We start from the raw sequence: 22,085 nt of genomic DNA on the forward strand, positions 1-22,085 counted from the left end.
TAAAAGTTGACTCACATTGTTGTTCTCCGTCATTGTGTTCATGTTTAACTATGAATATGTGTGTAGATGTGTGTGCGTGTCTGTGTGTGTTCATGTATGTGCATTCAGACAGCTTGTAACATCCATTAATTGAAATAGACAGACATCCGCATCCTCAGATCAGTGGTGGGTCACCGTGGTCGGACACCGTGGTGGAAACTCAGTGATGGACACGCACACCCACGCAGAGGCACACATAACAAGATGTCATGCCAAGATTGGCTGTCTCTGGGAGACTTGGGAGTTTAGCTGTTTACACGAGTCAAAATAGTTTTCCGTAAATAGCAAAGTACACAGAGAAACTGTGAATTCTGTTATGGAATACTCACAGGGAGTTATAGGCAGAGACAACAGTGCCCCCCAGTGGTCACATGAAGCTGCTTGGAGCAACATACATCTAACTGGACAAACACTGCAAGGTGCAACATGTATTGCAGCATAAAAAAACTATTACCTCTGCTAGAATAAACACATCCGCGTTATGTTCCTCTCCTCTTGTGAAGATATTCTTCAGTTGTCTTTATATGAAATCCACTTGACCTGATTCATGTCCATGGACATGTGTCCACACACATGATCGAAGTGGAACAATTTGTAGATTCAGAGCTGGGACAGAGCTGCTACAAGCCTATCAACTGACTTCAGGTAATGTCTCACTGATGCCACCTTCTGTTCAACAAGGGGACTGTTGTTTATCTGGACACATTTGGTGAATTTATAAGTATGTCACATATTCCCCCAAAAAGTCAATAATCTTCCTAAATTAAAATATTAACAGAACAGTAAAATATTTCAAAGTACCCTTTCTGTTGTAGTTTGTTTTGACAGTAGTTTTTAGAGTGTTTGAAATATAATTTTTATTGCATCTTTACAACGGTCGGTGTTAGAAACATACTGTGGTAAATTAAGCTGTATGACAAAAAAGTCTGTTCACATCCAAGAAAAAGCTAAATCTCTAAAAGAGTTTAATGAGCCGGATCAGAATTTAAATGTCATGTTTTGACATTGAAATGAATCCCAGAGGAAATGTTTGGTAAGTTGCTGTGAAGTCAACCTGCTTCAGTTTCTTCATGGTTGAACTTCCTGCTTTGTTGCTAAGTCAGACACAGTTACAATGAAATATGATGATTCGTGGTCTGCTGCATGTTAACGGCAACTTTACTCGCGTTCTGCTATGGCGACCAGGTGGGCTTCTATCTCTGCCTCCGACAGCATCCTGCAGGAAGGAGGGGCGGAGGAGAAAAGTGAAAATGGGAATGAGAGGCAGAGGCAGAGGGAAAAAGAAAATGTAAGGAAAGTGAACAAACGAGACAGAAAATGCAAGTTAGACATGGCAGTGGTAACTCCTCCGACATAAATGAATACATTAATCACATGAACATTCAGATCCATTCAAAAGTCAATTCAATGAGGTTAGGATTCTGTGTAAGAATGAGCTTCATTGTTGGAAAAAATCTATATGAAATGAAAAATCAACATTACACCGATGAAGTGCAGAGCAGTAGTTGTCCCTTGTTGAGTCTTTCCTTCCCCGAACACTGTTTACAGTCTGACGAGTTTCTTTTAGCTCATGACTCAAATCTTTCTCATCACAAAACACAAAGCGTGACACTTATTGAAGGTGTTTAAGGTCCAGACGGTATTTTGGCTCAATGAATGGTTAAGGGACATAATCAATTTCTAAGCTGCTGCGTAATGATCCATCCAGCCGCCTCAGGTCGAAGGGAGCAGGTCTGCTTTCTGTCCCCGGAGTCAAAACTAGACATGGAGTTGCAGCGTTCAGTTTTTATGCTCCACGTATATGGACCCAGCTCCCAGAGAACTGCAGGTCGTCTGCAACTCTTAGTTCTTTCAAATCCATGCTGAAATCTTTCCTGTTTGACACCGCCTTTCATCAAGTCTTACACTGTACTGTTACTTTCACTCTTTTTATTTGTTTTAAATTTAATTATTTTTATATTCTATGAAAGTACTTTCGTTTTACTTTAACAATTAATCATGAGGCCTTAAGAATTTGATGTAAAGCACTTGTTGCCTTGTTGTTGAAATGGGCTCTACAAATAAACTTCAAAATCTGATAGCCGATGCATTTCAATTAATATGTCACATTTCTGTTGTTCTCCACACGGACTGTTTACCTGTGGTCGTCGGACAAGCTACAGACAGAAACCAGAAATCTTCCAGCCAACAAAATATTGTCCTTGACCGACAGTTTCAGCATATTCACAAGCATAATCTGATTATAGAGATGAAGTGATGAGTGACTCCACTCACCTGAATTTAGGGTTGTCTTTGCTGACTACACCAATCTCCAGTTCAATGGCCTTGAAGTCCATGGACAGGACAGAGGACAGACACGATATAGCCAGCTGTAAAGACACAGGGGAAGGTAAAGTGTTTGTGATTAGTAGCTTATATATATACACAATACATGCTTCTGTCTTGTCTTTTCTCTGCACCTCCACTGTCCTGTCGTGGGTCAGTTCAGGCTTTTTCTTTAGTTTCTTCTCCAGGTAAGTGTTGGCCTCCGTCTGCTTGGCCCCGACTGCTGTGGCTCTGAAGCCGGAGTAGTAACCTGCAGGGTCACACTTATACAGGACAGGTCCCTGCTGCGGGTCGACAGCCACCATCAGCATACCTGAGACACACAGGAACTTATGAGAGGAACATATGGTCCTTTGAGGAAAGAAAACAACGCAAATATATATGGCTGATATATATATTAAACATATTTTACAGGTTAACTATAAGCTTTGTTATAAATAATTATAGATTCAAAATCGGCAATTGGTCAGGCCTCTTATACTTTTGACTTGAATCTGAACAATCAGAAAACACACAGCTTTTGGAGTAAGATCGTCAATGGAAAGGAAAATCAAACAAAAAAGAAAAGCAAAGTCGACGTCACGATTAACAATCATCAATCTTCTGCTGAAGTACAGAATGAGCAGTTTAACACTCACAGCAGCCCAGAGGTCTCATCTCAGCATTTTGTGTGTAGACCTGGGAGATTTCAGCCAACCTTCGACACAACACGTCTGTGGGGATGTCATAACCAAACTTATATTTCCACTCTCCTGCCTCCACCCGTCCCCGGTGAACCTGAGAACGACTGTCCCCTGCACAGGACAAAGGAGGTGGGATCAGTACACATGGCATGTATTCCCTTTTACAAAATCGAATTTATATAATCTTCTAGATTTCAGGGTAATTATAAATAGTGAATAAGAAAATCCCCAAGACAAACAACAGATTTCTATAGCCTCATAAACACAATAATCCACCAGCCGGACTCTGTGGAAGATCTCCAGTCATCTCAACCCCTGTCACATTGGTTCATGAACTTTCTATCAAAGTTTGACAGTGACAGTGCAGGGATGTGTGGTGTTAGTGCTGAATACACACCACCGTTTCCAGTCATCACACAGCCGATGCGAGGGGTTAACTTGAACATGTTGGTCACGGTGGACGAGTCCAGCAGCTTGTCCTGCAGGTGAGAAACAACACAGACACCTTGTTAAAACCATTCACCAACTAACAACCATAATAGTATTTGTCAACATCTTGCTTCATCTTTGCGTTACAATGAATAAATCACTTCAAAAACAGAATGAAATACTGTAATCAGGGTCAACATTCAGGCTTACTGACGTCCATGATTAGTGAGAACAGACAGTGACATGGAGACGAGAAGAGTAAAATGTTTCATTTTATCCTCAATTAAAGTTTGCAAAAATGAAATAGTGAATTGTAAATTCAAGTCTTATCAACCACTGCACCAGCATTGACCGTTCACACACAGGTTTATACAGAGCGACTATATGCACTATTTTTTATATCACGCCATCCACACACAGTTGGGACGGCTGTCGGGGGGGTTTAGTATCCTGCCCAAGGTCACTTCCGGATGCAAACCGGAGGAGCCAGGGTTCGAGCCACCGGCCTTTTGGGAAACATGCAGAGCTCTAGGAAAGTTGTAATCTGGATGTCAACCTAAAGTGGCCCATGTGGTGAATGGTGCTAATGGTCCATATAGCACAAAACGAGTTTGGGCGACCTCTGGCACATTTAGATTACATGCGGTGCTGCTACGGCTCCCTTGTGGCCCAGATCTGACAAACAGCAGACCGCCCAGGTTCCATAGGTCCACGCAGTAAGTGGGCTGGATGTGGGATTATGGGCCAAATCTCCATTCTGTGTCTGGCATGGTGATGTAACTCTTTGCAGCATTACAGCAATGTCTTGTTCATATATTTGCTTGTCAAGTCATCACAACGCTAGAGTCATGACTCTGTCAGGCTTCACTGTTTCGCTTCAACTGTGGTCATCAGCATCCAAATGAATGAACTTCTGTTTGTGTCTATGTGTGTGTGTGTGTGTGTGTGTGTGTGTGTGTGTGCGTGTGTGTGTGTGTATTGCCTTACAGGTATTTTCTTCTGTGTAATCAGGACCACAGTGTCTGTCCCACGGATCCCCACTGATGTCAGGCCGCTGTGGGAGATGGCTTTGAAGGCATATTCTGCAGGAAAAGCAAATGTAACAATGAGACAGAAGAGAAGAGAATAAACTTCATGTCATGGTATATAAATCATTCTCTCTTTCTTTCTCTGCCAGAACAGAGCTCAGTCAATCTAACTTTGACTTTCATTCACCAATTGGAATAAACTGCAAGACTCAATGAACTTAGAACTCTCACCCTGTCATGGCAGGTTTCATCTAGATCTAGTGAATTTAAATGTGTTTCAAGAATTACTCTAGTTTTACTGTTTTAATTGACCAGCACTCTGTGGTTTTAAGAGCTATTGGATCTCAATGTGACCTTCCTGGTTAATTAAAAGAGGAATACAAAAACCAAAAACTAGTACTATGAAGGAAATGTTAATGAGCTAAGATGTGTATGTAAACTGACAGAGGGTGTGTAACATAATAAAGGATGTGGCACTTTTAACCAGTCAAAACGAGTGAAATGTAAGGTTTGCCTGTGAGGACAGATTAATATTTTAACATATGATCATCCACCCACATCCTGAGAAGTGTGTGGATCTGTGTGAATGAGCAGTAACAATGTTAAGTTGTGTAACAGCAGCAGTACCGTGCAGTAAACCTGCTGCGGGACTGGAAGGACGGACTCATGTTTCTTACCCACTTGGTAGAGGCGGCCCTCCGGTGAGAAGATGGTGATGTGTCGGTCGAAGCCCGCATTTGAACCGCGCGACATTGTTTCCAACCGTGACCTCGGGTGAACTTAACAGCAGCTCCTCAAGTGTCTTTACATCCAGATCAGTGATCGATGATCCTCTCTTCTTCTTCACGTAGAGTTAGAGGAGAGGAAACAGTGTGTGTTAGCAGCAGCTGAACTATCAGCAGAGTAATGGAGCCGTTTCCTCACAAATTATCTTACTTTCTCTTTCACTTGTTGTTCTCTGTGTGCGCGCGCGCGTATGTGTGTACATATATGTCTGTTCCTGTACCTTTGTGAGGACCATTTTAGGCATAGACCGCACAGAGTGAGGAAAGTGTTTTGTGAGGACAGTTTTTGTCCTGTCCTCACTTTTTCAATGGGCAAGGTTCAGACTTCGGATTTAGGGTTAGAATTAGGTTTAGGTCAGGGTGAGGCATTTACTTCGGATGGTTAAGGTTAGGGTAAGGGGCTAGGGAAATTGTCAACGAGTGTCCTCACTAAGATAGAAGTACAAACGTGTGTGTGTGTGTCTGTGTGTGTGTGTGTCTCCCTCTCCTGTTGAAATAACAGCAATAAGGAAGTCAAGTGACTCTACCAGTTAAACTGGCCCTCTCTCTTTCCACGACGAATACTGTCACACACCTGAAGCAGGTCTGCTTCTTCTTCTTCTATCTTCATATCAAACCCACTGGGACTGGACTGAAGGGGGTGTGAGCTCACACTGAGGGGGAGGGAGGGAGGGTCTGTGTCTCTGCTGTCAATTGGCCCCTCACTCACTGTATCAGCCTCATGTCAGGCCGCAGGGTGGGCTTCTGTCTCAGTGACAAGAAACGAAGGAGGATTAACCTGAATGCATTTAGAGATTTCTGTGGGTAAGTTGATTTATTTTCTTTTTGGGTTATTTTGTGTGTGTGTGTGTGTGTGTGTGTGTGTGTGTGTGTGTGTGTGTGTGTGTGTGTGTGTGTGTGTGTGTGTGTGTGTGTGTGATTGTGTGTGTGTGTGTGTGTGTGTGTGTGTGTGTATGTGTGTGTGTGTGTGTGTGTTTGTGTGTGTGTGTAAAATATGGAGTCTCTCTGATACCAATTGGCTGATATACATGTTTTTTTAAATGGCACTGATTCCTTAAATGCCATTATCAAACCCTTATCAATCAATCAATGACAAGGAAATTACATTCAGCCATGCTATGTTACAATTTAGCCATTAACCTTATTATAAATAAATACAGTTAAAACAGCAACACATATCAGCAAACATAAATGTCGATGTTGGCAAATTTGAGGTCTAGATATAAAAATCTGTAGATTGATAGATATAGAAATAGATGTTAATAATGATCTATTTTTCAGTCTAACCATAAACGTTATTATTAATAGATTAAAGCAACGATATATGCCTGTATATAGAACTTAAACATAACATGTAAACATAAATGTATGTCACACTGTGAAAATGCCAGAGAAAGAATGACAAATATACACATTTTCTTAGTTTGGGAATGTTTGAGAGTAACTTTTGTAAAGATAGTCAAGATGTAGTTTATACATTCTTTATGTTAGCAGTAAAATGCATAAATAATACAAGGATTTAATATTGCATGAGAAGCCTTGTTTATGTTGTCGACCTGTGTAAACATCACCATTTAAATTTAAATAAGTATAAAAGATATCTGTGTTTTTCCTTGCAGGGACCATGGAGTGGAAGTGGTGGAGGTGAGTGCTTTTCAAGATTCAAGAAGGTTTATCATCATTCTAAAACATGAGGTACATGAGAAGGAACAAAGCTAAGTACGGAGCAATACCAGAATCTAAAAACTCAGCTGAAGCAGCAACTAAATACAATGAAATAAACAATAAAACGATAGAATCTCAAACACAACAAGGATAAAAATAATTTAATTTAAAAACTGCAAACGAGTATCGATAAATATGTAAGTTTGTGAGTCATATATGAAATCATTTTGAATATGTGTGTGTGTGTGTGGGGGGGGGGGGGGGGGGTGTTTGTGTTTATTAAGAGAATATTTCTGGACGCATATAAAAGGTATTTGTACACTTGCCATAACACACACACATAGCCGGAAAAACATAGGTTTGAGAAGAAATAGTGGAAATAGTTAGAAAAAGCATCCACAGAGAAACACACACACAAGTGTCATACACAGACGTCGACAACTTTACTAATCCATGTCACAGCCACCTGCCTCCGCCTCTTACATTTGGCTTGTAGCAAACCCTCAACAATGGCTGTCTGTGCCTTTGTACCTGCTCAGTAGAGTTACCTTTGCAGAGAAGACACACCGCCTCAATCAGCCTCTATAGCACATTCAACACTGTTGACTCATTACTACACAGATACATGCTGCTATGTACTGAGGTGTTGATGTGTAGTTTTCCTGGTCAGAGATAAAAACTGAGAACCCTGTCCATGGGTCAGCAGCATCAGTGAGGGTCTGTGTGACCAGACAGAAAACGCACAAACACGTTACAGTAAATATGTTGTGCGGCCATGACTTCTAGGTTCAGAGGGGCATTTTAGATTTACTTTATCATTTATAAATATTCACAAATATGTAAGGGGAGATAAGAAGGTTTGGTATTTTTAAGTATGGAGTTCTAAATGTACTAAATAGAGGGTTAATGAATGTGTTTCATCCGTGGCAGATCGACCTCACTCAGCCGCTGATACCCCAGGGACCCTTCAATGTCATCGTTCACAAGCTGTCTGATGTCATCGTGGAGGCTGAGCACGACAGCAGATCACAGCAGCTGCTCGCCAACTTCCAGGTAAGGCTGGAGATGTAACTTCTGCTGGAGCTGTTCAGGGAGGATTGTCATTTCTGCTGCTGACAGAGTCCAGGCTGGATTACAAATTAGATACAATGTATGCAATGTAAATCAAGAAATAATCAGAGTCAATGTGGATTTTTGGGGACTAATAACAATAATAGTGATTATAGGGAGACCCTCTATATGCAACATTTATTAACATTTATGCTTTTAAAATGTTTTAAATTATTCCTAAAACGTTTTTATTAAACCCTTATGACAAATAAATTACATTGAGCCTTGTAATGTGACAATTTAACCATAAACCTAATTAAAAATAAGTATAAATAAAGAAAAAGAAAAAAAACGCCTGTAAATAGAACTTGTAAATGATAGAGAATTAAACATTTTAAGTTATACATTTCTGCATTTTTCACTCAGTGCTTACATATCAGCACATGTCAGCAAACATAAATGTCATATAGGCCTATTCTTATCAGCCAAGAAATGTGTTCATAGATAGATAGATAAAGAAATGGATAGTTTTAGCTGATGATCAGCCGTTCACTGTTTCATATTTTCATGCTGACAGTGGTTATGTTTTCTTATTCATGACAGAGCTATGTGTCCACTCATCCTGGTACCGTCCTCCTGGACCCCCTGCCTGCGATGACCAAGCTCCTGGACAGATTTGTGTCTTACAGGATCATGAGCCAGCTGCACAACTCCCTCCGAGGTCAACCGTACCCTCACGTTCTAATTACTGTCCTTCACTGTCGTGTACAGATGTTAACACCTGCCTTTCCTATGTATTTCTGGACAGACTGGCATATCTGCAGCCCCCCTTACCTAGAGGTCCCCAGTGCCGCTGACTTGTCGACTATCAAGCAGTGTGTGATGTCTCAGGGCCTCAGCTTTCCCCTCAGTCAGTTCACTCTCCGTCTGTGGCCTTTTACTGTCCTAATACCTACTTTATTTTGTTCCTATAAATTACTCTATAATTGGTAATAATATCTATATCATTTGTGTTACATAGATTCATCCACTGCATATATAACCTCTGAGGTCATGGCTACTTAATGTCTATCAATGAAGCCTTAAAGTTAATCTAGTGCATTTAAAACTAATAGTAGTCAGATTTTTTGGGACTAGATTTAATGTTAAAGTGTGTTAAATGTTGTCATTTTTCTCACTCTACTGAATTCAAAAAGTACAACAGATCCCTGAATAATTTCCTCTCTTTCTCTGTTAACTCCAGTCTGCAAAACCAGAGTGGCACATGGCTCACCATCCCATGATGTACGGGTTTTATATATCTTTTTTACTTTATAACTTTTTATTTTATTTCCTCTTAACATCTGTCCACTGTCTCTATCTATGCAGATGTCTCTGATCTTCAGTGCCGGCAGTCTGGCTGATATCCATTCTCCCTGTGTGCTCCAGAGCTTCGTCAACCACGGAGCGGTTCTGCACAAGGTCTTCGTTGTGGGAGACAAACACTTCTGCGTAGAGAGACCCTCCCTCAAGAACTTCACCCCAGGTCCCTGTGGTCAGTGTGCACATCACTAACACACACAGAAGCGTTTATTTCATTCAATTTCCTTTACTCTCTGGTCTGTACTTTCCTTCTCTTTTTCTTGCTTTGTCCTCACCTTCCTTCATTTGCCCTCCTTCCCTTTCTCTTCCTTGTCCTGTCCTGCCATGTCCTTCTGTCTGGCCCTATCCTCTACTTGGTTTTCTTTGTTGATCAACGGTCTGCATCAACTGTAAATCTGGTTTCTCTCTGCTTCCAGACAGGAAAACCATCTTCTTCAACAGCCACCAGGTGTCCAAGCCAGAGTCCAGCTCTGATCTGACAGCAGTGAGTATTAGAAATCACAACTGACAAACCACACTGGACTTATAGCAGACTGTTCTTCTTCATGTGTCCAAATGTAATTTTCAGTTAAAAATAATGTATTTTTCTCACACTGATACCATTTTAGATACAGTCTACAGTAACACTGGCACCAGATGGCAGTGGTGAATTGTGACAAAGCACATTTACTTTATTGCTGGACTGAAGTACCTTTTTCATGTATATGTACTTTACTTAAGTCATTATTTGTTCAGGTCCACTATAGATATATTAGCCGATACCTATACGTTTAATTCCACAACATCTTTACAATGCAGTACCTGACAATTTTTTAAGTGATAGTATGAAAGAGACTGAATTTTCCCGAAATTAAACAATTATTGATATAGTAGTAGCATTAGGGAATAGGTTGCACTCTGCGTGTACAAATACTTTATGTTTTTTAAAGGGAAGTACATCCTTTTACTGAATTAGAAAAGTTACTGTGGTTCTTTTACTTTTACTTGAGTACAATTTTGTCTATTTGTTCTGTACTTTTAGTAGTAGAATGCTGGAGTATAGTCCCTCGACCACACATAACGATACAGGAGCATGTTTAGCAGACTTGACATTGTTTTGAATGACAGCAATGTTATCTTAGACGTAGGCTGAAATGCAGCTTGAAATGTATTTTTGTTTCTCCAAGCTGGACGAGCAGATGCCGTGCCTTCCTCCTCTCAGCTCCCAGGCCGTGGCCGCGCTGGTCAGAGAGCTCCAGGTTCAGCTGGGCATGGCCCTGTTCGGCGTGGACGTCATCATCAACATACACACACACACCCTGACTGTCATCGACATCAACATCTTCCCAGGTATACTGCAGCTGCACGGACACAGGCACACACGGACACGCTGATATTCTGACATCCCTCTTCTCTCCACCAGGGTACGAGGGAGTGCCACAGTTTTTCTCCTCCCTGCTCAGCCACATCAAGACAGTGTTAGACGAACAGAACTCCGCCCCTCCCCGGGCCACCAGCTCTCCTCAGACAACACACACTGCAGGTGGTCCGTCCGCCGGCACTTAAGTTGCCTCGGGAGCAGATGTGACTGATGACTTGCTTTGAACCAAATCAGCTGTTTCGAAGACTTTGCTTCATTATTTATTTACAATGTGTAACAGAGCTTGATTTGACTCTGTGTCCCCTGTAAACAACAGTAATGATTCCAGAGATTCAAGTCGATCAACCAAACCGACACTGACACTGACACATACTGGTTTATACCACTTTCTGTTTATTGATAGACAGTAAGCATAGAAGTAGATACAGCAGGCACAAAATACAGCACTCTGATTGGCCAGTAATATTACAAATGGTGTTTTTGTTATAATACATTTTTTCCTGTCTCTAGAAATCTCCTCTATGCCCAGTATATATCAGACCCCACCCACAGACATTTCCTATATCTCTCCTGCTTGTTTGTGAGATACATTTTAGTGGAAATACATTTAGCAATTCTCTATAAAAAGAACACTACAGTACATTCATTTTTCATTTATTCCCATGTGAACAAACATCTCGTCTCCTCTTTGGAATAGACAGCAGTGAGCTCAACAGTGCTGAATGATTATTGTTCCTTATGACTATGTGTTTACACAAGTTGGCCGGCAACTTTGCCAGCATTTAAATACATAAATGTTTTTTAAATCTTGGCTGTGTAGAAAAAAGAGAGAGAGTATATTTGCTAGATGAGTACTGCATGATGCACTTTGAGTACATAATAAAATACATGAATTACTTGAATAATTATTGCATTCACATGTGCTGTAGTCTACATTGTGTTATTGCAGTCAAGTGGGCCTCCAGTGGTAACCCTGTTCATCCTGCACCATTTGCATTTATACCCAGTGTCCTCTTGGGGGCGCCATTACTTCAGTTTACTTATAACCTTGGCTTAAAAACCATAATATCTACTATTTACACAATTGACATGACAGTGAAGTAACACGACTGAGCGTTATTGTCTGTGTTGCTGTTACCAAAAGACGAAAAAATGGCTTTAGTGTTTCCCTCTCTTCCTTGGCTTCTCCTTGGCTTGTTAAGATAAGAGTGCAAAGCTGACTGAGAACCTGAGGTGACACTTTTAGACCTTGTAAGCTCTAAGTACATCACGTCCCGTCAACACACACTAACCCACACGCAGTACAAAATCGGACATATGTGTCGGCGTGCAGATTTTACAATCACTCCCCTTTACGGTTTATTTGTGTCACCCTGGTTCATCACAAACAGTCTGGTTTTAACAGTGCATGAGCCAAATAAAACACAATCCTCCGTTTCTACTATGTCACCAAAGAAATCAAGAGGAACTAATGACTTACTCCAGTGTAGAAATACCAACAATACATATCATTAACAGTCAGAACAGCAGGAACAGCTATCACATCGATTATTGCACAAAATATATATTGAAATGCACATAGTACTTATAGTAGGGAATCTGCTTATCCCACAAGAACACACCACTGAGGATAACACCTTCAGACGAGAGTAGCTCTGGCTGACGGTTGTTGTGACTCACATTTCAAAGATGATGGCGTGTGCATGGTCGGCAATCTGCTGTCAAAATGAACATTTGAATCAAAGTGCTGAATGCTTTGTGTCCACGGCGGTTTACAACTGAAGCGACATCACCTGTCTACTTCACAAACAGCATTTACAGGTACAGAGCCAGGGACACGAGTGACGGACACAGCAAGCTTTCAGATCATCCAGAAGAGGCATCTCCTTCTCCTCAACACTCAAAAACATTCACATGAACAGAGACGGCCTTTTCCAGGTCATCTAAAAGCAGGCATGAAACAACAGTGTGTACACTTTCCACCACAGTCCACTTACAGATTGACAACTGAAGATATTTCTCTGAGTGCTGAAGGGACTTGAAGGCTGTTCAAGGGGAGAAATGTGTGAGGTGAATGTGTGATTGTGAGTACAACAAAGGGTTTTGTCGGTCCAGTGTGTGTTTGTATATGTGTCTGTATGTGTATGAGTGAGTGAGCGAGCATGTGACTTAGCCTCTGCGAAGCTCTCTCAGCTCTGCAGCCACTTTGCGCAACTCTGCTTCAATCTCCAGCAGCTCCTGAAGCAAGAAAAACAAATAAATACACCGTTAATATAGAGTATGGGTACAAAGGAAATACTTACTGGTTACTAAGAAAAGTTAAGAGGGTCACAGAAATAAAATACAAATCTTAGGCAAGATTATGCAAAACCTGCAGGACAGATTACCATGGAACTTGGTGGAATGATTGGTATGGATCTGGATCAGGGGGCAGATCTATAGTTTTTTTCACCTGACAATAGCATTTTTCAACATTTTCAATTATTTCAAAAAATGTTATGGATCTTGATTTTTGGGGGGGTAAAATGGGCTAAAATTCGGGTAAAATTTGATGCATATAAAAGTCATGATCTAGTGAATTTAAATTTGCTTTAATATGCAAACCTTTTGGACCTTGGTTGAGGTTTGTGCTCCATTGAATGCTATTCTAGTGTTTTTGTAGATTTTACTGTGGTGGAAAATTATATTATACAAACTCCCCCACAGTACTGAAACAGTTGTTATTAAGGTTCTGGATGATTTTGTTTAGAAATTGACTCAGGTACGTTTTCAGTTTAGCTAAAGTGGTTCAGGAGATATCTTCAAGACAGAAACAACTAGTAAATATACATGTGAATGGACAACAAGATATGTGGAGTTCCCCAAGGCTCAGTCCTTGGTAATCTTCTATTCACTTCACCTCCTTTGTAAACATATCTTCTTTTGAAAGATAAAAAAATCAGACTTACTTTACAGTCTGCAAATCCTATAACCTGCTGTATTTCATAACTTCAGACTTAAGGGAGCTTGACTGACATAAAAGCTGATCTACAGTTTTACTCACTTGATCTCTAACTTCCTGTTTTTCATCCCAGTATAAAACTAATTGTGTTTCAGTATATATGCCCAGTTAGTATTTAATTACTCTTTGGGCTGTAATATTCAATGTGACCAAAGCCATGCAAACATTTCAATATGTTTTGCACTCACCTCCCCTTCATCTTCTTCGACTTCACCCTCTTCATCGTCGTCCTCCTCTTGCCCCTCCTCGTCCTCTCTGACATACTCATCCTCATCTTCCTCATCCTCCCCATTTTCCTCCTCTTCCTCTTCACCTTTGTACCTTTCCCTCTCAAACTGCCGTGTGGCCTCGTCACTGGCTTTCTCCATCACTCTCTTTTGCTGGGGCTCCTTCACCTCTGTTGCCACCTCCTCCTCTTTCTTCTTGACTTCATTCTCTGCTTCCTCATCAGACTCCTTTTCTCCTTCTCCTTCCTCCTTTTCGCTTTTCTCCTCCGCCTGCATGTCACCCACCCCTTCCTCTTTTGTCCCACCCTGCTCCTCCTGCTCCTCTTCCTCATTCACCCTCTTCATCTTCCTCATAAGTTCATCCAGCTCCTCCTGCTTCTCCTTCATCTCCCTCTCCTGCTGTGGCTTGCCCTTGCTGTCCTGCTCTTTGAGAAGCTCTTTGAGCTCCTTCTCCACCTTCTCCTTCTCCACCATCAGCTCCACCTCGTTGTTCTTCCTCTCCTCAACCCTCTGCTTCTCCAAGTCCTCCACCGTTTCTCCTTTACTTTCTTTTTCCTCCTCTTCCTTCTTATCCTCCACCTCCTCCTTCTGGGCCGTTTCAGAACCTCTCTGTATCTCCCTCTCCTTCACAGACTCATATCGCTTCTTTTTCAACTCTTTCAGCAGTTCTTTGAGCTCTTCATCATTACTCTCCTCCTTCACTTTCTTGTTGATCTCCTCAGCCAGCAGCTCTTCAAGCTCCTTGGCTCTCTCCTCTTCATCATTCCTCCCTGTGTCATCAATACGTGGCCTCTCCATCATCTTCTCTTTGGTGTCATCTCCCTCGGTCTTGTAATTATTCTTTTCGCCGGTCTTTTTCACAAGGTTGGTCAGGTCTCTCTCCTCCTTCTTGTCCTCCTCCTCGTCCCTCTGCTCAAAGCTGCTCTCAACTTCGGCCAAGTTGTACTCATAACGCTCGTTCTCCCTCTCCTCCTCATGCTCCCTCTCTATCTCTGCAACATTCAGATTGCAATAGTCAGTGCTGTGTTCGCTGTGGTGTTAAAATACAAGCTTGCTGTGGACAATACTGCTATACCTTTCCCCAGAAAAAGGGAATAACAAGTCAGAGAGAGAGATAGAGTGTGTGTGTGTGTGTGTGTGTGTGTGTGTGTGTGTGTGTGTGTGTGTATGTTTGTGTGTGATGTGTTTGTACCATCATCAGCCAACTTCTGCAGCTCCCTGAGAAGACTCTGATGTCGTTGCACCTCGTCAAGTTCCTCTGCAGAGAATAACAGCACATTAACACTCAGACACATAAACACACCAGACATTTAACGTTAGCTTTGCAAAATGCTAAATTATTTTGCATTAAAAAAATTGTGTTGAAACACGATCACAAGATTGGAATGATTGGAATTGAAAAGATAAGGAAAATGACAAAAGTATCTGATGATAGTAGAATTGTAGCACGTCCTTGTGTTATTTCACTAAAACTTAATCAATTAACAGTTGGTCTGTAGAAAAGAAAATACTGCGGTAAACTGTCACTATTTCCCACTGCCCTATCTTGTGTTGCATCTATACCAACAGTCAAAAAGGGATTGTATTTTGTTAATAAATATATAAAACACAGGAAAAGCAGCAAATCTTCTAGTTTTATGATGATAATGATTTTTGCAAATGTATGAAATGTATCGATTAATGGTAATTAGTCAAATGGACTACATTTATATAGCACTTGCCCAGTCTTAGTGACCACTCAAACCATTTAAAGTACAAGTCACTATCATCCATTCACACACTCATTCATACGGTGCTTCGAGACACAGCACTTTTTCTCTCACACCATTGGGGACAGGAGGAGCTGGGGATCGAACCATCAATTGTATGGTTAGTGGACGACGCTCTCCAGCGCTGCTCAATTGTCAAAATTGTTAACACATACTTTTCTGTTGATGATTAAAGACGTCACCTGTGAGCTCTGGGCCACACGCATGTTGTGACCCGTCCTCATTCAGAGTTTCCTGAATAATACACTCAACCTGGAGGAACAAGACACAAACACACATAATTAGAGGCCTAGTCATTAAAAGGTATGTGCTGAATGATGGGCGGAATTAAAAAATTGTTTCTGACCTTTGCATCATTAAGGGGGATGGTAGCTGGCCGGCTTCCCACTGAGGCACAAAACAAGAGGGTAGACAGTCGTAAGAAATGTGTGTGTGAATAAAAATAAAAAACTATAGCGTTTCAACACAAGCAAAGGCAGCACCAATCTATACCCCAAAAGCACCACGCTACTTAGCAGTCGCTTATCCTGCACGGGCGTGGGTGGAGCTGTTCTCTTATTAAGGCTAAGCACAGTTATCTTGGTAAAGCGACACAGCAAAGAAGCTTAACCCTCTTCGCTCTCTCTCTCGCTCTCTCTCTCTCTCTCTCCAGGATGCAGATCTTCCCAAAGGCTTTCTTTCACAGGTAGGTTCCAACCTGGGCTAAATCAGTCACCAATCCCTGTCTACCAGTAGACCATTAAAGGGACACTAAGCAGTGCCCTCAGCACCCTATCTCACGGAGATACAGCAGATCTGACAAGCAGCTAAATGTCAGTGTAGATCAAAATCTTTATTCAGCCTGAAGCCCGAGATCTTTTCTTTTGTTGGGCACAAGGACTGTCTGAGGCACAATAAATGATGCTGTTCATTTACTACATCTAAATGTCATGTCATAACATTTTCAATCTACAAATGTCTTTTCAGAAAGCCATCAAAATAACGAAGTAAATCAAATTTAAATGGAGGCAAATACCTACAAGAATGTCAATTATAAAATGGGTGCACACCTAAACTCAACTGAATGAACTGTTTTAACTCTACCATCTACCAGCCATTCATTTCATCTGTTTCTGTGCATCATTTAAACACATTGGTGTTGCTTGCTACACATAACACAGTTTTATATTGAAAATAATTCTGCTTGATCTGCTGATATTTTCACCAAAGTACAGAGTGCATTAGGTCCATATACCGACAGGAAGTTGCAGTAGAAGCTGTAAGATTAAATCTAAACCCCGTGTTCCGTGTCCGCACACAACCAGATCAGCACAGATCAGAATCAATGGGACTAATTGATACCTTCGACCAGTGGCAACCCCCCCCCCCCCCCCAAACAGACCAGTGAGCTGCTGCGTACAGTCTAGCACTGAAATGCTCTGCAAGTGCATGTGACAAGGAGAGAGAGTGAGTGTGTATGAATGTAATCCACACTCTCTCTCTCTCTCTCTCTCTCTCTCTCTCTCTCTCTCTCTCTCTCTCTCTCTCTCTCTCTCTCTCTCTCTCTCTCTAAGCTGGGACACCCCAGCCCCATAATTACCACTGTGATGTGGCTCTGGTTTTATTGGCTTTGTCCTGCTGCTGCCCATGTTCAACCAAACTCCATGTTAGAAATCAAAAAAAAAAAAGCATCTGCAGGTTATAAAATAAAAATGATGCATGCACTAAAACATGCAGTCCCATCAGAGTTAGGAACATGTGCATGTACTGCATGAACTCACAGGTACCTGCACATTGTTGAGTGTTAAATGATCGGTTTCTTGGTATATTTTATGTCAAGCTGCAATGGAACTCACTGGTACACCAAGAGTATTGTATTACTTATAGATGCTGGTTCTGAGGGGATGTTGAGTCATAGTAATAGCTATAGTTGCACTAAATGTTTGTCTTAGGTTTGACTACCTTTGCCAAGGAGGTTGTTTTCAGCCCTGTCCCTTTGTTTGTTGGTTGGTTTGCTTGTAGGGGAGAGCGGGGTAATGTGGGACATTTTTTACATTTGCTCCCCTCTAGGCGAGCTAAAATGATATATCAGTAAAATTTACACATTTCCCATTGATTCAGGATGTCTCCTAGCAATGGAAATGATCAGAATGTCTTCAGGACAAAGGGCAGCGAAAATATGATTGTTTTAAAAAAAGTGGTCTTGTGTCCCACTTTACCTCGGCTACGGAGTAAAGTGGGACACTTTCTTTTTTAACTTTAAAACTACCATAACAACACATGTTGTAATAGTTAAAATCCTGAGAGCTAGATTGACAACCACTTATATCGGACTAGTAACAGAATCATGGGAATTGGTTAATTAAGCACATTTATGATTATTATGATATTGGGTCTCTGTCCAATTGGCAGGAACAGGGATATTGTTTTTCTCTGCGTATTCAAATGCCAGTTCACGGCACTTAACTGGAGCAAGGCCATGGAACTGGTCAGCTAGTTGTTTCAAGTGTTTGGCAAGCTCCTCCTCCATCTCATCTGTGAATATTCTCTTTAACTCAGCTACTGCACCCCAGGCTACTGATTTTACTTTCCCTTTCTCTTTTTTCTTTATGAATCTTTTGAGGGTTGTCTTATCAATATTTCTATCCCTTCCAGCTTTTCTTAAGGACTTCTTTCCTTGCATGACCTCAGCGGCTGCACTCTCCATCTCTGCGAGGGCTATTTGTCCCCAGGTTGTCTTCCTGGTGTATAGTTTCTTGGCATGATGGCTTTTCTACAATGTTTATGACATTAAAAATAAAACATATATAATGTAATATAACACTAAAATATGTTTAAGACTAAACCTGACTTGTGCTTCATGGTGGGGTAAAGTGAGACAGTGTCCCACTTTACCCCACAGCATTTGTCCCACTTTACCCCGAAGCCACCATTTTAGAAAAACAACATCTTTTAGCAATTCAGGGTAATCTTCAGCTAGCATCAATCATATGGTTTTATATGTTGGAAGTTCACCAACTTGTATGATATAACTTTTTCTACCTGATTCAATTTGTTTTGACACAACAGTTGATTAAGTTCAAAGCAAGAAAATTTACTTTTACATGCAAAAAACACATTTTTGTGAAAAAAGCACCAGCACCAACTTCTCCTTCATGGCAAGGGGGGGCTTGAAAACATAATGGTCAAATGACCACAAATGTGTTCCGTTGCCTAGATACAGGGGGTTTCTCGCATTACCCGATGTCCCACATTACCCCGCTCTCCCCTAGGCAAGTTTACCCTAAAACTACTGGATGGATTACCCTAGTTTTATTTCTCATTCCCTAACGTTGTGAGATGTTTAGTTGTTAGATATTTTCACAGTTTTTTGGCGAATAATTGTTGGATATTGATGAAAATAATAAGGCATGTTTAGTGAACTGATATCGGTGTGTAAAAGTGTGTATTATATAGGTGTGTCAAATTTGGTGCAGCTTGACTGAATTTAAGGGACTTATAAAATAAACTTTATTTGTCATGTACACAACTATACATAGTACAATGTGCAGTGGAATGTGTTATTGTGCCTGCATCCAGTTTTAAAATAATAAAAGAAAAGAAACAATATAAAAATAGCACACAATAGTATTACACAATGGAAAATACTACAAAGGTAAGATATAAATATAAAAATACTATATACATGTAAGGTGAGTGTGCTTCTGCTTTTGTGCAGGAACTGTGTTCTGAATCCAGTTTAATGCTTAGAGTTGAGCAAACAGATGGCCTGAGGGAAGAAACTCCTCCTCATCCTCTCTGTGTTGGTTCTCCGGCAGCGGAACCTCCGGCCTGATGGCAGCAGGAAGAGGAGTGTGTTTCCAGGGTGGTTGGGCTGTCTGAGGATCTTCTCAGCACTTGACCTGGATCGTCTGCTAGAAATGTCTTGCAGGTCGGAGAGGGGCGTTCTGATAGCCCACTCGGCTGAGTGGAAGACCTTTTTCAAGACCAAGAAGTTCTACTTAGTGCAGCTCCCCATCCAGGTGGTGATGCTCCCACTCAAGATGCTCTCGATGATGCAGGTGTAATAGTTCCTGAGCACCTTGGGCGGAGCTTAAAGTCTCTCAGGCGTCTGAAGTGGCGAAGACGCTGTCTGGCCTTCTTCTCTGTTCTGTTTACATGGAGTGACCAAGACAGGTTCCATGTGATGGTCATAGCAAGGATTTTCAAAACTGCTGTATCGTTAGAAAACTTAATTATGATGATGCTGTCTGATGTGGACACACAGTCATGGGTGTACAGCGAGTACAGCAGATGGCTCAGCACGCAGCCTTCTGGGGATCCGGTGTTAAGGGTAACGGGGCAAGATGTTGTACTGAGTGGGATAAGTTGCATTAAAAAATTCAAATTATTTGGTGAATAGAGAAAACGATTCACTTGCTTTCCTCAAGTTGATTGACTATAATGCAAATTAAATTTGACAATGAAAACATTGTTTGTAAAAAACTTTTTAATTCACTGCTTCAAGGACTTCAGCCCTGGATGAAATACCCTTCTTAGTATAAAGGGTAAATTAAATATTATAGTACGGTGGTAGTATATAGTTCAATATAGTATAGTATAGCGCAGTGCAGTATAATATAGTATAGTGCAGTGTAGTGTAGGGTAGGAGATGGTTGTACAATAGTATGGTGTGGTATAGTAGAGTATAGTATATTATAATATAGTACAATGCAGTGCAGTGTATAATATAGTGTTGTATAGTATAGTATGGTCTGGTTTGTACAGTATTAAAGTATAGTATAATGTAGTATTGCATAGTACAGTAGAGTAATATATAATGATTGTTATAGCATAGTGCATTATAGTATATTATATAGTATATAGTATAGTGCAGTGTTGTGTTGGGTAGGATAGGATAGGGTTGTATAGTATAGTATAGTAAAGTATAATGCAGTTTAGTATAGTCTAGTATAGTACGGTATAAAGCAGTTTAGTATAGTAAGGTATAATGCGGTTTAGTATAGTCTAGTATAGTATGGTATAAAGCAGTTTAGTATAGTATAGTAAGATAATTAAGTTTAGTCTAGAATAGTAAGGTATAATGCAATATAGTATAGTATAATGATCTAGAGTGAGTGTTATTCTTGTTGTCTTGGTCTCCAGCTCCACTAACAGTTGATGTTCAGCTCTATGTAGAACTGCTGCCGCTGCACAATAACACAACACCCTCACACACGCACCACATTTAGAATCGCATCTCTCAGGGACCATCACCCATCTCCTAAGTAACGTGCTGTTCACAGCACCATGCAGCACGCGCACACGTGAGCGTTCCGCTTACCTGTGCGGTACAGACGCACGCACACACAGGCAGAGAGGTGGACGCACAACAAATTATGTAACAACGCTTTGGTTCAGTATTAGTCTGAAAGGATTTCGGTGTTATGTTGACTAACACCTAAACGCTGCTCCATACACTGTCATTATAATCCCACGTTTTCAACAGCAGGTTGCTAACCTACTATTATACTAAATAAATACTCTTAATAAATAACATACAGCTGAGGCAGTGGCGGGTATGTGTGTCCGGTGTGTGTGTGTGTGTGTGTGTGTGTGTGTGTGTGTGTGTGTGCTGAGAGCGATTTGGATCGTCAATTCACCCAAAATAAACACGCGCATACACACACATTCCCCCCGCTGCAGTTTAGTGATGATGGATGTGGGGAACACTCACCTCCGACCACAGCCCAGACAAACACTGCGGTTATCAGAAATCCCATAAGAGCCGAGCTGCGAGGTTCCTGCAGGAGATGATAACCTTGAAATAACGGAGCGGGAGCTTCTTCACACACACACCCGCCGAGGGAGGAGGAGCCAATCAGTGAATGTGTGTGTGTGTGTGTGTGTGTGCAGACTTATGACCACTGACCAGTTAGTTGGATGGTTAAATTATGTTTAAGGTAGAGCAGGAAGTACATGGTTCAGATTAAGGTAGGCTAATCTCCAGGTAATGAATGAAAGTCTATGTAATGTCCACTAAAGTAACCTGTGTGTGTGTGTGTGTGTGTTCAAGGTATTACCCATGTTGTGAGGACATCAATCTGTTTAGTCACATGATGGGAATAAAAAAAGTCCCCAAAATCTCAATAATAAAATCTTAAGGTGAGGACACATGTTAAGGTAAGGTTAGAGTAGCAGTTAGAGTTAGTCAAATAGTAGTCATGGTTCAAATTAGAATACGTTTCATATAAATTAATTTAATGTCAATTTAATGTCCTCTGAAATCATGAAGACGTGACCGTGTGTGCTTGTGTGTATTCACGTGCTTCACTGTCAGAGTAGATTGATGTGTTAGAGCTCCGAGCTCTGTTTTTTCCATAATCCTTTTCTGTCCATATCCC

General features: G+C 41.1%; 3 protein-coding genes across 4 annotated transcripts; 1 reads left to right on the top strand and 2 right to left on the bottom strand.

The window, feature by feature from the left end:
- Positions 1-870: 870 nt before the first annotated feature.
- On the bottom strand, positions 871-5,462 carry LOC128440381 (proteasome subunit alpha type-6). The gene is made up of 7 exons (XM_053423068.1): positions 5,182-5,462; positions 4,464-4,558; positions 3,445-3,526; positions 3,003-3,158; positions 2,499-2,677; positions 2,314-2,408; positions 871-1,255 (listed from the first exon to the last, which is right to left on the bottom strand). The coding sequence occupies exons 1-7, from the start codon at positions 5,255-5,257 to the stop codon at positions 1,198-1,200; spliced, it is 741 nt and encodes a 246-aa protein (XP_053279043.1). The 5' UTR covers positions 5,258-5,462; the 3' UTR covers positions 871-1,197.
- LOC128440380 (inositol-tetrakisphosphate 1-kinase) lies at positions 5,131-11,631 on the top strand. Its single transcript, XM_053423067.1, has 10 exons — positions 5,131-6,093; positions 6,909-6,933; positions 7,885-8,007; positions 8,608-8,725; positions 8,813-8,914; positions 9,248-9,288; positions 9,373-9,538; positions 9,783-9,850; positions 10,533-10,695; positions 10,769-11,631. The coding sequence occupies exons 1-10, from the start codon at positions 6,011-6,013 to the stop codon at positions 10,909-10,911; spliced, it is 1,032 nt and encodes a 343-aa protein (XP_053279042.1). The 5' UTR covers positions 5,131-6,010; the 3' UTR covers positions 10,912-11,631.
- On the bottom strand, positions 11,160-21,522 carry LOC128440379 (DNA ligase 1). 2 transcript variants are annotated; one of them, XM_053423066.1, is made up of 6 exons: positions 21,419-21,522; positions 16,070-16,110; positions 15,906-15,975; positions 15,147-15,212; positions 13,916-14,946; positions 11,160-12,961 (listed from the first exon to the last, which is right to left on the bottom strand). In XM_053423066.1, exons 1-6 carry the CDS (start codon positions 21,462-21,464, stop codon positions 12,896-12,898), a joined length of 1,320 nt encoding a protein of 439 aa, XP_053279041.1. In that variant the 5' UTR covers positions 21,465-21,522; the 3' UTR covers positions 11,160-12,895. The 2 variants fall into 2 exon arrangements, with proteins under 2 accessions (XP_053279041.1, XP_053279040.1); XM_053423065.1 differs by having other exon boundaries at positions 11,160-12,964.
- Between the last annotated feature and the right edge of the window lie 563 nt (positions 21,523-22,085).

This window comes from Pleuronectes platessa, chromosome 5, assembly GCF_947347685.1.
Source record: "Pleuronectes platessa chromosome 5, fPlePla1.1, whole genome shotgun sequence".
Lineage (NCBI taxonomy): Eukaryota > Metazoa > Chordata > Actinopteri > Pleuronectiformes > Pleuronectidae > Pleuronectes > Pleuronectes platessa.

Coding starts and splice junctions, on each gene's coding strand:
- LOC128440380 (XM_053423067.1), top strand. CDS start 6,011: ATGTCAGGCCGCAGGGTGGGCTTCTGTCTCAGTGACAAGAAACGAAGG. Junction 8,726..8,812: donor GCTGCACAACTCCCTCCGAG/GTCAACCGTACC, acceptor ATTTCTGGACAG/ACTGGCATATCTGCAGCCCC. Junction 9,289..9,372: donor ATGGCTCACCATCCCATGAT/GTACGGGTTTTA, acceptor CTATCTATGCAG/ATGTCTCTGATCTTCAGTGC.
- LOC128440379 (XM_053423065.1), bottom strand. CDS start 21,464: ATGGGATTTCTGATAACCGCAGTGTTTGTCTGGGCTGTGGTCGGAG. Junction 14,947..15,146: donor GCAGAAGTTGGCTGATGATG/GTACAAACACAT, acceptor TGAATGTTGCAG/AGATAGAGAGGGAGCATGAG. Junction 12,965..13,915: donor TCGAAGAAGATGAAGGGGAG/GTGAGTGCAAAA, acceptor TTCTTGCTTCAG/GAGCTGCTGGAGATTGAAGC.
- LOC128440381 (XM_053423068.1), bottom strand. CDS start 5,257: ATGTCGCGCGGTTCAAATGCGGGCTTCGACCGACACATCACCATCTTC. Junction 3,527..4,463: donor TTACACAGAAGAAAATACCT/GTAAGGCAATAC, acceptor TCTCACCTGCAG/GACAAGCTGCTGGACTCGTC. Junction 2,678..3,002: donor GATGAGACCTCTGGGCTGCT/GTGAGTGTTAAA, acceptor TGTGTGTCTCAG/GTATGCTGATGGTGGCTGTC.